The sequence below is a fragment of the Camelus ferus genome, chromosome 1 (genome assembly GCF_009834535.1).
Source record: "Camelus ferus isolate YT-003-E chromosome 1, BCGSAC_Cfer_1.0, whole genome shotgun sequence".
NCBI classification, from domain to species: Eukaryota; Metazoa; Chordata; class Mammalia; order Artiodactyla; family Camelidae; genus Camelus; species Camelus ferus.
This window is the reverse complement of record NC_045696.1, coordinates 91,386,984-91,400,185: the sequence shown is the minus strand read 5'-3', so window position 1 is coordinate 91,400,185 and position 13,202 is coordinate 91,386,984. Positions and strand designations below refer to the sequence as shown.

Below are 13,202 nucleotides of genomic sequence, written 5' to 3'. Positions count from 1 at the left end.
TAAATAATGAGAATTGCTTTTTCAGCATATGGCTCATGAAATCAGTCTCGAACAGATTTTAGTCACATGCCCACAGAGTACAAGGTATTCAAAATATTCATGGTTTTCATCTTTAAAAATGTGGAAAATATTGTTTTATTTTGTTTGTTTTCTGTTTATTTTTACTAAGAGCTTTTTCTTAAAAAATCAGGAATTACAAATGTAATGCCTTATCTATACAGGGCCCATTAGCTCAGAGACCTTAGTTATGCAGACATACTGATCAACTGGGGGAAAGGGTCACAATGAATGGAACTGTCATTAAAATTGAAGACAGGCAACTAGTGCAAGGTTTTTCAGTACAGTGCTCATTGAAGGCCTGGGAACCTTGAACGGGGAAAACTCAGGTTAGTCATTTTTAGCTGACTTGACTTTTGATCAAATAACACAAAAATAAATAAAAATTTGGGGGATATATATATTTTTATTGAAGTATAGTCAGTTTAAAATGTTGTGTCAATTTCTGGTGTACTTGAATTAGAAACTGATGAAGACACTCGGTGTAGAAATCCCATAAATTTCATTCATAAGCTAATATGCTCTTTTTAATTATGAAATATTTCAAGCCATTAGACAAATGTAGGCAATAATATAAGGACCACAGGTGTGCCTACCAACCAGCTTTGTCAAAAGTTAACCTTGTGTCATAAGTGCTTCCCATCCCATTCATTTCCTTTTCTCCCCAGAGGCAGCCACTATCCTGAAATTGGTATTTATCACCTTTATCATTTTACACTTTAATTGCATGTGTTTATATAATAAGCATTTATAGTGTTGTTTTATGTGCTTTAAAATTTCATATCAATAGTATCATATTGTCTATATCTCTGTGCAACATAGTTCTCCACCCCCATCAACATTATGTTGAAATTTTATATTTAAGAAGCTCTCCTTCATTTATTCTCACAGCTGTATGGAATTCCATTGTATAAATATGCAAAAATTTATTCATACACTCTATGGTTGAAAGATTTTTATTATTATTATTATTGTTATGATGTGCTTTCATCAGTAGTACTGCAATTTTTATACCTATTTCTTTCTGCATAAATGGGAGATACTCCCTTGGGTACTGCTTCTGAGATTAATGTGCTTAGAAATTACCTGGGCAAACTGTTAAAACACACAGATACTGACTCAGCAGGGCTTGAGAATCTGAATTTCTAACAAGCTCTCAGGTGATGCTGATAGTCTCGAGACCACATAATTAAGTAGCAAAGCAGTGGGTTTGTCCCTGGGACTTAAGTTTCTAGATGTTCCAAAATTTCTTTGCAACATAGTTGTAATAGTTTTCTATAGTTGCCATAAGAAATTACCAAAAACTTGTAGCCCCAAATAACTCAAGCTTATTATCTTAAATTTCTATAACACAGAAGCTTGACATGAGTCTCACCAGTCTAAACTCCAGGTATTGGAAGGCCTGGGTTACTTCCTGGAGGTTGGAGGAAGGAATCTGTTTTTTGGTTTTTCTAGCTTCTACCCAGCAATCCTTGGTTTGGGGGCTCCTTCCTCCATTTTCAAAGTCAGCAACATAGCATCTCTCTGACTCCGTTTCCTTCACCATACCTCTTCATCTGAATATCTCTTCTGCCTCTCTTCCACTTTTAAGAATCCTTGTGATGACAGCGGGCCCATCTGGGCAAAGATGTGGACATCTTTGGGGGATCATTAGTATGCCTACCACCGTGATTATAAGTTTACATACCCACTAGGAACAAGAGTGTTTCTGTTGCTCTGCATCTTTGCCAACATTTGGTCTTGACAGACACTGGTTTTCGCCAGGCTGATGGGGTGTGAGATGATATCTCATATCTTGTTTTAATTTTCATTTCTTTAATTACTTGTGAGACTCAGCATCCTTTTTATATGTTTTCAGGTTATTTCCTCTGCCATGACCTGGCCATTCATATCCTTTGCCTATTCCGATTGTGATGTCTGTTTTCTTACTGATTCGTAGAAGTTCCTTATTTATTCTGGGCACAGATTTTGGGGTCTATCAGTTTTAAAGTTGCAATCTTAATGGAGTTGATTTTTAAATTTCTTTACTTCATGGTTTATATATTTTTTGTTATTGAGAAATCTTTCTCTACCCTACGTTCATAAAAATATTCTCCTATATTTTCTCCTAAAAGCATTATGGCTTTGTTTTTATGTTTGTCTTTAATCCATCTGGACTTTACTTTTGTACATATGAGGAAGGGATCTAACGATAACATATATTTGTGTGTATATAAACAAATGTCCCATATCAATTTGAGTGGCCAGTTGTTTCCTTTCTAATCTGTACTATCTCTTTTATATATAAAGTTTTCCATGCATCTGGGTCTGTTTCTGACTATTTATCATACCTTCACCAATTATACATTTTCTTAATTATAATAACTTACAATAAATCATTATATCTCATAGGGCAAATTTCTTCATCTTCTACTTCAAATTCCTCTTGGCTCCTTTATATAAATGCTACCATTAGTTTGTTAAATTCCTTGAAAAACTAGGGTAGGATTTTTTTTTCACATTGAATATATAGACTAATTTGGGATAACTGACATCTCTGAAACTGAGTCTTCTCATACAAGTACATGATCTATTTTTCTATGTAAGTTTTTTATGTCTTTCAAAGTTTTGTGATACTATAAAAATGGATTTTAAAACAGTGTCTGCTGTATATAGCACAGGGAACCGTGTTCAATATCTTGTAATAAACTTTAATGAAAAAAATATGAAAATGCATATATTCATTTATATGCATGACTGGGACATTGTGCTGCGCACCAGAAATCTACACATGGTAACTAATGGTACTTCAATTAAAAAAAAAAAGTTTTGTGGTATTAGCTGTGCCTCATATATCTTTCATTAAATTCATTCTTAGGTATTCCATATTTGTTGTTGCTATTGTAAATGAAAGTTTTTATTTTTTTAAAGTTATTTTCTATTCATCTGCTGTATTAAGAAAGCAACTAGATAAACAAGTTTACACTGTATAGCACAAGGAACTATAATATCTTATAGTAACCTATAATGAAAAATATGAAAACGAATATATGTCTGTATATGTATGACTAATACATTATGCTGTGCACCAGAAATAATTGATGTATTGTAAACTGACTATACTTCAATTAAAAATATGTTTCTAAGTATTCACCATAATGTATGTATGTTTCTGTACATTTTTGGTATTCACATTTTATTAGTTTAAGTTCCTGTCTTTTCCCTAGTTTGAACATGAATGAGTGCTGAATTTTATTAAATGATTTTTCTGTATCTGTTGACATAACCATATGATTTCCTCTTTAAATTGCTAATGTAATAAATTAATGAAGTCTAATGTTTAATCAATCTTGTTCTCTTGGCATACTCCGAACTCGATTATGATTATTTTTATGAATACACTGCTGGATCCTTTTGGATCTAATATTTTATTTAGAGCTTTTGCATCTATATTCCTAAATGAGACTGGCTTACAGTTTTCCTTTCTTGTACTGTCCTTGTCTCTTTTTGGTATCATATTTACTAGACATATAAAAAGAATTTAGTGCATTCCTGCACTCTAGTATCAGAGGTAGTTTATATAAAATGGGGATTATGTGTTCCTTGTTTGGTAGAATTTGCTTATCAAACCTTTTGGGCGATGCTGTATATATTTCATTACATCAAACTTTAAATTATGTAGTTTAAATTTCTGTATCCTTTAGCAGTTTTTTTGGCATTTGAATGATCAGTTAAGACAGAAATGGACTTATCAGTTATGAGAAGTGTATTAAAATCTCCCTTTATGATTATGGATTTGTTCATTTTCCCTTATAAGTTTGTCAATTTTAGGTATATATTTTTTGAAACTTTGTTATCAGATAATTCTGAGCTATCTTCCTGGTAAAGTGTTTCTTTTATCATAATTATTCTCTTTGCCTTAAAGTCTATTTTTGGCTGATATTTATATAGCTATGCAACCTTTTTTAAATAGCACTTGTTTGGTATATTCTCTCACCACTTTTAAATTTTGTTTTCAAGATTTCTAGATTCTTATATTTTATGTGCAACTCTTGTAAGTGACATGTAGTTGAACTTAAAAAATATTTCTATATAACAATCTTTGTCTCTTAACTGGAAAGTTTGTTTCATTAATATTTATGGTGATTACTGGTATATTTGTTTTTATTTTATGTTATGCTATGCTTTTTATTTCCTTGCTTTGTCTATGCTTTTCTTCCTTTCTTCACTACTTTCTGTTGAATAAATCAAGCTTTTTTTTTTAAAACTCACTCTATACCTTCTATTTGGACATTTTATTTCCTTTTGGTTTTGGTAGTTGTCCTTTAAAATATAAACATCCTTGAACTAACAAAGAAAAATCAATTTTGCTATCATTCTGATCAAAGAAATGATTTGAGAATACTTTGCTGAATTTACAGAGTAGATTTTGGATTATTTTCTTAGACCTTTCTTTCAGTTCCTTAATAGTCTCTTCAGCTTTGCCTAATTTGCCATTTAATCCATTCCTCGAGGTGTTTTACAATTTCAATTAACTTTTTTTTTTAATTCCAGAAATTATATTTGGTTCTTTAAACATATAGGCCTAATCTTTTTCTTTTGACAGTGTCTTTTTCTTTTTTAATGTTTCCAATTCCCTCTTGTAGATCTTAAATAATTTTAAACACACTTATTTTCTAGCTTCTAGCTGATATTTTAAATAAATGAAATTCTTGAGAGAGGGGTATCTAATCCCTTTTGGTTTCTGCTGGGTCTCATTTATGGTGGATTGTTTCCTCACATGTTTAAATAAATATATTTAATTAGGTATTTTTACTGTTACAGATAGTATTCATTTGAATCTCAAACATGTATAAGGACAGGGCCAAAGTCACAAACTCTTAGAGACTCTGCAGAATTCAATCAAAGAGACATACCTACTTCTCACTTTCTTGTGCCAGGGCAAAGAGTGGGAGCTATAGCTACTGAAATCGAATCTGTAACTCCCTACTCTGGCCTAAGCCTTCTCCCACATGGCTATTAATGCTTGGTTGTTGCAGAACTGATATCCTCTCCCCGACTCCACCTCCCCTCCAGGGGATGCCTAGCACCAGCTCTTAGGCTTATTGGTCTGTTTTGGGTTCCCTATCTTTGGCCTCTGGATATTTCCCTTACTTTATTGAGAGTATATTTGTACATTTAAAGTTTTTATTATTATTCTAAGGTAAACATATGTCTAGGTGTTTTGTTCAGGACAGTTTTCAGCTTATGTAGATCTCTATATATTGGCATAAACAAGAATTTCTAAATTTAAAAACATGATCTATGACTCTAAGCCTAGTGAAATAATATAATTTCCATATAATACCAGGTTATAAAAAGAAACACGCTTAAAATCAGTTTATTCTTTTCCTCCCAGCTCCTCATTTTAGGTTTACCAGTTTTTCTGTTTGTTATAAAAAAAAAAGTATGTTTATAGAAGTACAGTTGCAACTCCAGAAGGATTAAAGATGGGATAATTTGGAATGGACTTGGCTTCTAGAGCCATACAAATTCTTACTGCGTTGGTTTATCTTGAAATCAGAGTAACCTTTACAGCTTAGACTGTAAAACTATGTACAAAGAAAAAGTGAAAAAAGTTTTCTATACATAAAGAATTGTGAAATAATGAGAGCCCTCACAAAATGCTGAAATGATGCTCTTGCTTTCATACCTCTGTGCCTGCTGAATTATTTCTCCCCATAACCCCCCTCCTCTCTCTCTCATCCCTCAGTGCTACCAATTCAAGTTACAACAGCTAATCCTCAGGGGGACAATCCTGGCCCAGTTTCCCCCGTTCTTTCCCCTCTGACCCTCCTTCAATTAATCTGACTTCAGTGTAAACCTTTGTGGTTTACTATTGTGCAACATCCACGTCTCCTTCACCCTTCCCCCCCCCAGCCCCCTCCCCTCACCCAATACAGGGGAACTCCCGTTAACGCGGTGCCACTGGCATTACTCATTCATCCCCATTCAGACTTTCCCCAGTATTTATTGAGGGCTCTCGGCTCCTGCCTCTCACTCTCACTCTTCTCTGCTCTCCTCTGCTCACTTGAGAGCTTCTTGCCTCGTTCCCTCCCGCCAGCCGAGGGAAGAACTTTGTCTCTCCAGCAATGCATCTCCCTGTGATTCTGTTTTGTGTTCTCTGGTCTGCAGTGTCGGCCGAGAACTCGGATGATTATGAGCTCATGTATGTGAATTTGGACAACGAAATAGACAATGGACTCCATCCCACTGAGGACCGTAAGTTCATTTTAACTGTTTCTCTGCTAACCCTAATTACATATCCACCTCGTTGGGTCTAAATGTTTTATATATATATATAGTAGCCAATGAAATAACACCCCCCCCCCGAAATTAGTTTGTTTTACAAAAGAGAGAAGCACGTTAGGAAAGGGGGAGGTTTCAAAAAGTTTTTTTCTGTCATACATACTAATGGGTCGAACCATAGGAAATTGCCCATACTCGCCTGTTTTGAGCTCCACGAACGGCAATTTCATGAAGTTCAACTTAATATATACCTGCGTGGTTTCTGTCATGCTAGCGATATCTACACGTTGTTTTTTTTGGAGGTGTCCTTAATAGGGAAGCGGGTGCTGGGGACGGGCTGTAACTTGGGACCCCTGAGGGAGGTCGGCTTTTTACAAAGCACACCCAAGGAAGGCCTGGGAGGGTTGGTAACATGTATGTCCCGCTCTCTAGCCACGCCATGCGACTGCAATCGGGATCACTCCGAGTGGGACAAGCTCTTCATCATGCTGGAGAACTCGCAGATGCGGGAGGGCATGCTGCTGCAGGCCACCGACGACGTCTTCCGCGGGGAGTTGCAGAACCTGCGGGCCGAGCTTGGCCGGCTGGCGAGCAGCCTGGGGAGGCCGTGCGCACCGGCGGCCCCCGCAGAGGCCAGGCTGGCCCGGGCGCTGGACGAGCTGCTGCAGGCGAGCCGCGATGCCGGACGCAGGCTGGCGCGTCTGGAGGAAGCCGGGATGCCGCGGCCGCAGCAGGAGGAGGGGCGGGCCCTGAGCGCGGTGCTTGAGGAGCTGCGGCGGACGCGGGCGGACCTCCGAGCGGTGCGGGACTGGGCGGCCGGGCGCTGGCTGCCGGCAGGTAAGGACCCCCGGTCGGGCGGGGAACCCCGCGCGGCTTTGTTCTCGGAGCGCGCGGTGTGGGAAGCCGAATCATCAACTCTCAAGGGGAGGCTTTAGTGGGAGGAAACACACACACACAGACACACACACACACACACAGACACACACACACAGACACACACAGACACACACACACACACACACACACACACACACCCTTCTGCTTCTCCACGCACAATCACAGAGGTCGGACACACCATTTAAGGCGGAAAAGTTGCTTTCAAAAGTAGTCTCCAGTACCGAGCAACCCAGAAGATAGCTGTGCATGTAACCATCACAGTCTTGAAATACACGTAAAGGGCCCCCGAACTGACACACGATCCGACCAGGCATTGCAGGAGCTCTATTGGCCCGTTATAACCCTGACCTCTCTCGATGTCCAGCTTCCCTCCGTTAGGGATTTCCACTTCTTCTAATTTTAGCCTGCCTCTCTTTTTAGGGGAGCTCTGGTTCCCCGCACTATTTCAGGGGCCAGCCTAATTTTTAGGTATGTTTTCCAATCTCTGGGCTGAACCAGAGACTTGAGGCTGAATCTGATCTCCTGAGGGGTGTATCCTCAGCGCTGGTTCTGTGAAATGAGCGCGAGAGTGGAGGCCCGAGGATGTGAGATTTGGAATAAACCACGAGCAGCTGACGAATCCAAAGTGGGACAGTCAGATGTGAGAGCCAATTGGTACCTCGGGCCACCCCAGGGATATGGAGGATCAGGGTGAAACAGGACAGAGGCAGTTCAAACCAGATGCAACTTGTCAAAGTCTCCTGTTATGCAAACACAAGTGGGCCAAACATAATACATTTCAAAGAAATAAAGGAAAGATTTGGAGTCACATAACACTCCTTTGTAAGTCAAAATTTCTAAGAAATAATGATGTAACTATCATTTGTCAGTTGTATTAGAAAATCTGTGTCCTAGATAAGAAAATATAACTTACACTTTTCCTGAGCATCCTTTGAACAGAAAGCAATTACAAATAGTGCCATCCTTTCTTATATGTCCAATAAAACAACTCTTATTGGATGGGGTAGGAGAAAGAATCAAGCACGTTTCATTTAAAATTGCAGTAAGCATACCAGAATATCATATTTGTCTTTCCTAAATATTTGAGGATGGTTTATCAGTACAGAGCATTTAAAAAATATATATTAAATAGGGCTTCAGAGGGGGAAAACCCCTAAAAACAAATATACAATAGATCCTCAATGTAAGTGGCAAGAAGACAAATTATAATTCTTTGGCTGTTTTAATGGATGGAATTTCTTGTCTTTTGCAAACAACATAGAATCATTGTGCATATCACATACCAGAAAAACTGAAGAATTACACTAATTTTCACCTTTACCTCTGTATACTAGCTAGAGCAGAAGAGGAATGTTTTTCTGAATTTTAAAGTGTTAATTTCTTATTACATCCACATTAGTTTTACCCACATGCTTTGATTTCTCCTCTCTTGGTTTCCTGCCAGCTTGGCTCCTAAGGGATTCCTAATCATTCTGTTGTCGGCCTCTTAAGAACCTGGTTTTAATTCTGCTTGGTCTTTGATAATATAATCAGAAAAACCTATTAGTTAAAAGCCATTTCATGAGAGAGTTTCTGACATTTTAAAGACATATCAAGGGCCTCAATCACTGGCCTCCAAAAGATGCCACAAAAAAAACCCTGCCAGCATGCAGTTCCACTCCATGAACTCACATAACCAGTGCAGCCTACAGGGGAAGCTGGTTCTCTAAGAGGCAATCAAGGAAGGCTTTGGAATGCAATCCTGACTGCCTGGGCTTATTTAAACAGGAAATCAGTTAATTAGATTGCAGTAGGCTCCCTCTCAAACACTACTTTACTGAAACATTACAGAGAATATCTCAAATGCCCATGTATATGGTGATCTTTTGTTCCATGATCTTTGATTTAAATAACATAGCTAGAAAAGCATGCACCTATCAATTTCACTTGAAAAAAGAATGCCTCATTAAAAATTCATTTTTAAAAAATCTTCAGAGATTCAAATTATTCAGTGAAAAAGTTAATACCAAAGTATGATAAGACCAATTTTGTGCTTCTGTATTAGTTACTATTATAGGGTTTTCTGAATTTCAATATCTTCTTTGACTATTTCTAAAGGATAAGGACCACATCTACTTTATTTGGGGGGGATGGAAACTGGCCCTCAGCCACTTGCAGGTGGTTAACTTAGTTTACCACACTTTGCATGGACATTTGGTTCCTGCAAGTTCCGTCTATTCACCAGTTAGTCTTTAAATGCTCTGACAGTTTGCTTTTTAAAGCAGTGTCTACCTAGCCCTAACTTAGGTTTTAAACATTCTTTCTTCATCTAGTCTTTTATACATATATGAGGTTAGAATAAAGCAGAGTTCACCTGTCAAAGGTTCTAGCACATCCTTTCCCAAAGATACCTAGAAGCTCTTCACTGCAGCATCTCCAGCTCCCTGATTGACCATGTGACCTGGAGGTAGACAGAGGCGGGAGTTTACTGAGCTCTCAACCCTCAAGTTTGAAAGTCTCTTAAGTGTGTAATAGCAGAAATGTTCTTCATCCAGCCTGTTGGAAGAATTCACTCTTCCTTAAAGGTTTCTGTTATGGCTTAAATAGTATTTATAAGCATGTGGATAATGTGAGAATTTTTAAGCATATCTTTGGTCTGCACAGCTCTTCTCAAGTGCTACATAGTTGCTGCTTACCGACTTGGAGAATATTAGGAGGGAAATGGAAGAGACTTTGACAGATAACTGTAAAGCTTGGAGAGATCGTGGGATTCATAAAAAGCTACACAGCTTACTAGTAATAAACAAACTGAATTCCAGCTCTTTTAGCCAAATCCGGGGGTTCTTCTACCATTAAGAGGCAATGCAGTGTGCTGGTTAAGGGTGTGGCTTCTGCAGCCAGAGTGCCCAGTTTCAAACCCCAGTTTTACCACTTACCAGCTACGTCAGCATAGCCACACTACTTAGCACTCTGTGCCTCAGGTTTTTTTTTAATCTGTAAAATGGGACTAGTAAGACCACCTCTTAGGGTTGATATGAGGATTAAAATGACAAAGGGATTAGAGCAGTATCTGGCACATAGTGAGTACCTGATAAGAGTTAGTCATCATTATTTATATATTGTTGTCTTTCAAAGGTAGTTTTCTACAAACTTTGCAAAGTTTACAAATATCTGAGAATATGTGATTTATTCAAATGTATTCAGCAACATCCTGACTGTCCTAGAGTTTTGCTGAAAAATACATGTTAATGGCCAGATTAGCTGGGCCCAATGAATCTCACAGGTGTTAGTTCTAGGAGCTTGATAAAGTCAATGGGAGGGAAACTAGCTTGGCTTTAAGTTTTTGGAAATTACAAGTGTCATTATTTGGAGTTAACACATAGTGATTCAACACTTTTTTAAAAAGCTGTAACAAAATAAGCTAGTTGGGAAGGGAAGTAGTTATTAAAACATGGTTTTCATTATTCTGTGGGTTTGAACGATTTGGCTCCTCTGTGTGCCGCCTTCTCCATTTAGATGCTTCATTGAATGAGACAGTTGGCTTTCCTTATTCCTGTTTTCTTTGCTCTACAGAGATTGCAATTGGGGCCCCTTAAGTCATAATATGATGCAGCATTAGTTTTCAACTGTAGTCATGAAAAGGCCCATGCTAAAATACCTAACTGCCAGAATCACTTTGGAATGAGTTTATATTTACTCTTATATTCTTACTTTCCTGCTACTCTAGGTTGTGAAACAGCGATTTTATTCCCCATGCGTTCCAAAAAGATTTTTGCAAGCGTGCATCCGGCGACACCAATGAAACTTGATGCTTTCAGTGCCTGCATCTGGGTCAAAGCCACAGATGTATTAAACAAAACCATCCTGTTTTCCTATGGCACAAAGAGGAATCCATATGAGATCCAGCTGTACCTCACCTATCAGTCCATTGTGCTTGTGGTGGGTGGAGAGGAAAACAGACTGGTTGCCGACACCGTGATTTCCCTGGGAACGTGGACCCATCTGTGCAGCACCTGGAATTCAGAGAAAGGGCGCATGTCCTTCTGGGTAAATGGTGAACTGGTGGCCACCACAGTCAACATGGCTACGGGTCACGTTGTTCCTGAGGGAGGAATCCTGCAGATTGGCCAAGAAAAGAATGGCTGCTGCGTGGGTGGTGGCTTTGATGAAACATTAGCCTTTTCTGGAAGACTCACAGGCTTCAATATCTGGAATCATGTTCTCAGCAACGAGGAGATAAGAAAGACTGGAGGAGAGGAGTCTTGTCACATCCGGGGCAATGTGGTTGGGTGGGGAGTCACGGAGATTCAGACCCACGGAGGAGCTCAGTATGTTTCCTAAGTGTTGTGAAACTCCACTTGAAGCCAAAGAAAGAAACTCACATTTTAAACAGGTGCCAGTTGGGAAGGTCTGAAAACCTCAGTGCATATTAAGAACACTTGAGACTAATGAAGGAGAGAGCTGAGAGATATTTATCTTGGCAAAATGCTGAATAAACAGTCAAAGGGGAGACATTGGAGAAGGCTTTTGGGGATATTGTTACTAGACTTGATGCCATGGTGCTTTCAGATTAATGCTGTGTCCTTGTCAGAGAAACTCTCAAATAATTAAAAAGGACTGTATAGTTGAACAGAAGGACAATTGTTTTACTTTTCTTTGGTAAACTTTGTTTTGGCCAGAGATGAATTTTACATTGGAAGAATAATAAAATAACATTTGTTATCCATTGTTCATTGTTACTGGTATATACCTTATTACAAAAAATGATGATAAAACATATTTATACTACAATGTGACTTAACAAATACAAATGTAGTTTATGTGTTATAATCAAATGTCACTTTTTTGAGAAGATAGTTATATAAGTTATATTGTAAGATGGTTTTGTATTAATTTTATTAAGACTATTTTTGTAAAGCTCTACTTTAAATAAAATATTTTATAAAACTAGTCCATGCTGTCTAATTATTAATTTAAAATGTCTGGAAGGAAATTCACATTTTTCTTTTTTTATCTGCAGCAGGCAGTTAGTTTTCAGATACTAATCTATTATGTAAATACTAATCATTAATTTTGTTAGCAACAAACTGTGGAGTTGTTTTAAGCTTAGGCTTCCTATAAATCATAAGCAAGAAATATGATCTTGGTAAGTCAATTCATCTCTCTGGGTTTTAGTTTTCTCAACTGAGAATCAAGGAATTGAAGAAACAATGATTCCTTCAAATTTGATGATGCTATGAGCATATACAACTTTCTGTCCTATGTAACATGGGAAACAAACATGAATTACCAGAGTTCCTCAGATACACGATTCCTGCAAGAGATGGCTTAGGACTGTTATTGGGGAGATCTAAAAATCTGGAAAAGAAACAATGACTTCTGCCTTTAATGCACATCCCATTCTCTTACTTATGCATAAAGGAGAGTATGGTCAAGTCCCTTCATCCTGCAGATGGGGCGATAACTCTACCACACTAATGTTTTCCTCCTGTAGAGGCTATGCAAGGGCTAACAGAAGAACATCACAAAGCAACTTCTGAATATCAGTAGGAAATATGGTAGAATCACAGTGATGATGTGTCCACCTAAAGACAGGACCTGAACAACTACAATTTCCTGTTTGTGAGTTTTGGAGGAGGGGACCGGGAGTAATTATCCAACCACATTTTGTAACTAGCCTGATGTCCTTAGGCAAATTACGTAACTCCTCTGAGATTTCTCAGTAAAACGAGGGGGTTGGATTCTTAGTCTCTTTCAGCAATGAATTTCCATAAATCTAGGAATCTTTGAGGATACTCTTGGTATCAGTATAGCTTCACCCTACTCGTAAGACTCATTGAAGGGTCTCAAAGAAAATGGTTCCTAGTTATGAGGTCACAGGCCAATCTTAGACCCTTGGAGATTGCATAATTCAAGGTTGCAGGTGCAGTGGCCATAAACAAGTCCCTGTTTAGCCACTGTCTAAATGGCTAACTCCAAATGCTGAGCTGAAGGAAGAAATA

The 13,202-nt window shown here is 38.1% G+C and overlaps 2 protein-coding genes across 7 annotated transcripts in view; one reads left to right on the top strand and one right to left on the bottom strand.

The window, feature by feature from the left end:
- Window positions 1-13,202, bottom strand: part of VEPH1 (ventricular zone expressed PH domain containing 1) — a 197,225-nt gene that overhangs the window by 136,129 nt on the left and 47,894 nt on the right. The window lies entirely within an intron of this gene.
- Window positions 6,013-12,150, top strand: PTX3 (pentraxin 3). Its single transcript, XM_032485663.1, has 3 exons — window positions 6,013-6,297; window positions 6,757-7,161; window positions 10,928-12,150. The coding sequence occupies exons 1-3, from the start codon at window positions 6,168-6,170 to the stop codon at window positions 11,539-11,541; spliced, it is 1,149 nt and encodes a 382-aa protein (XP_032341554.1). The 5' UTR covers window positions 6,013-6,167; the 3' UTR covers window positions 11,542-12,150.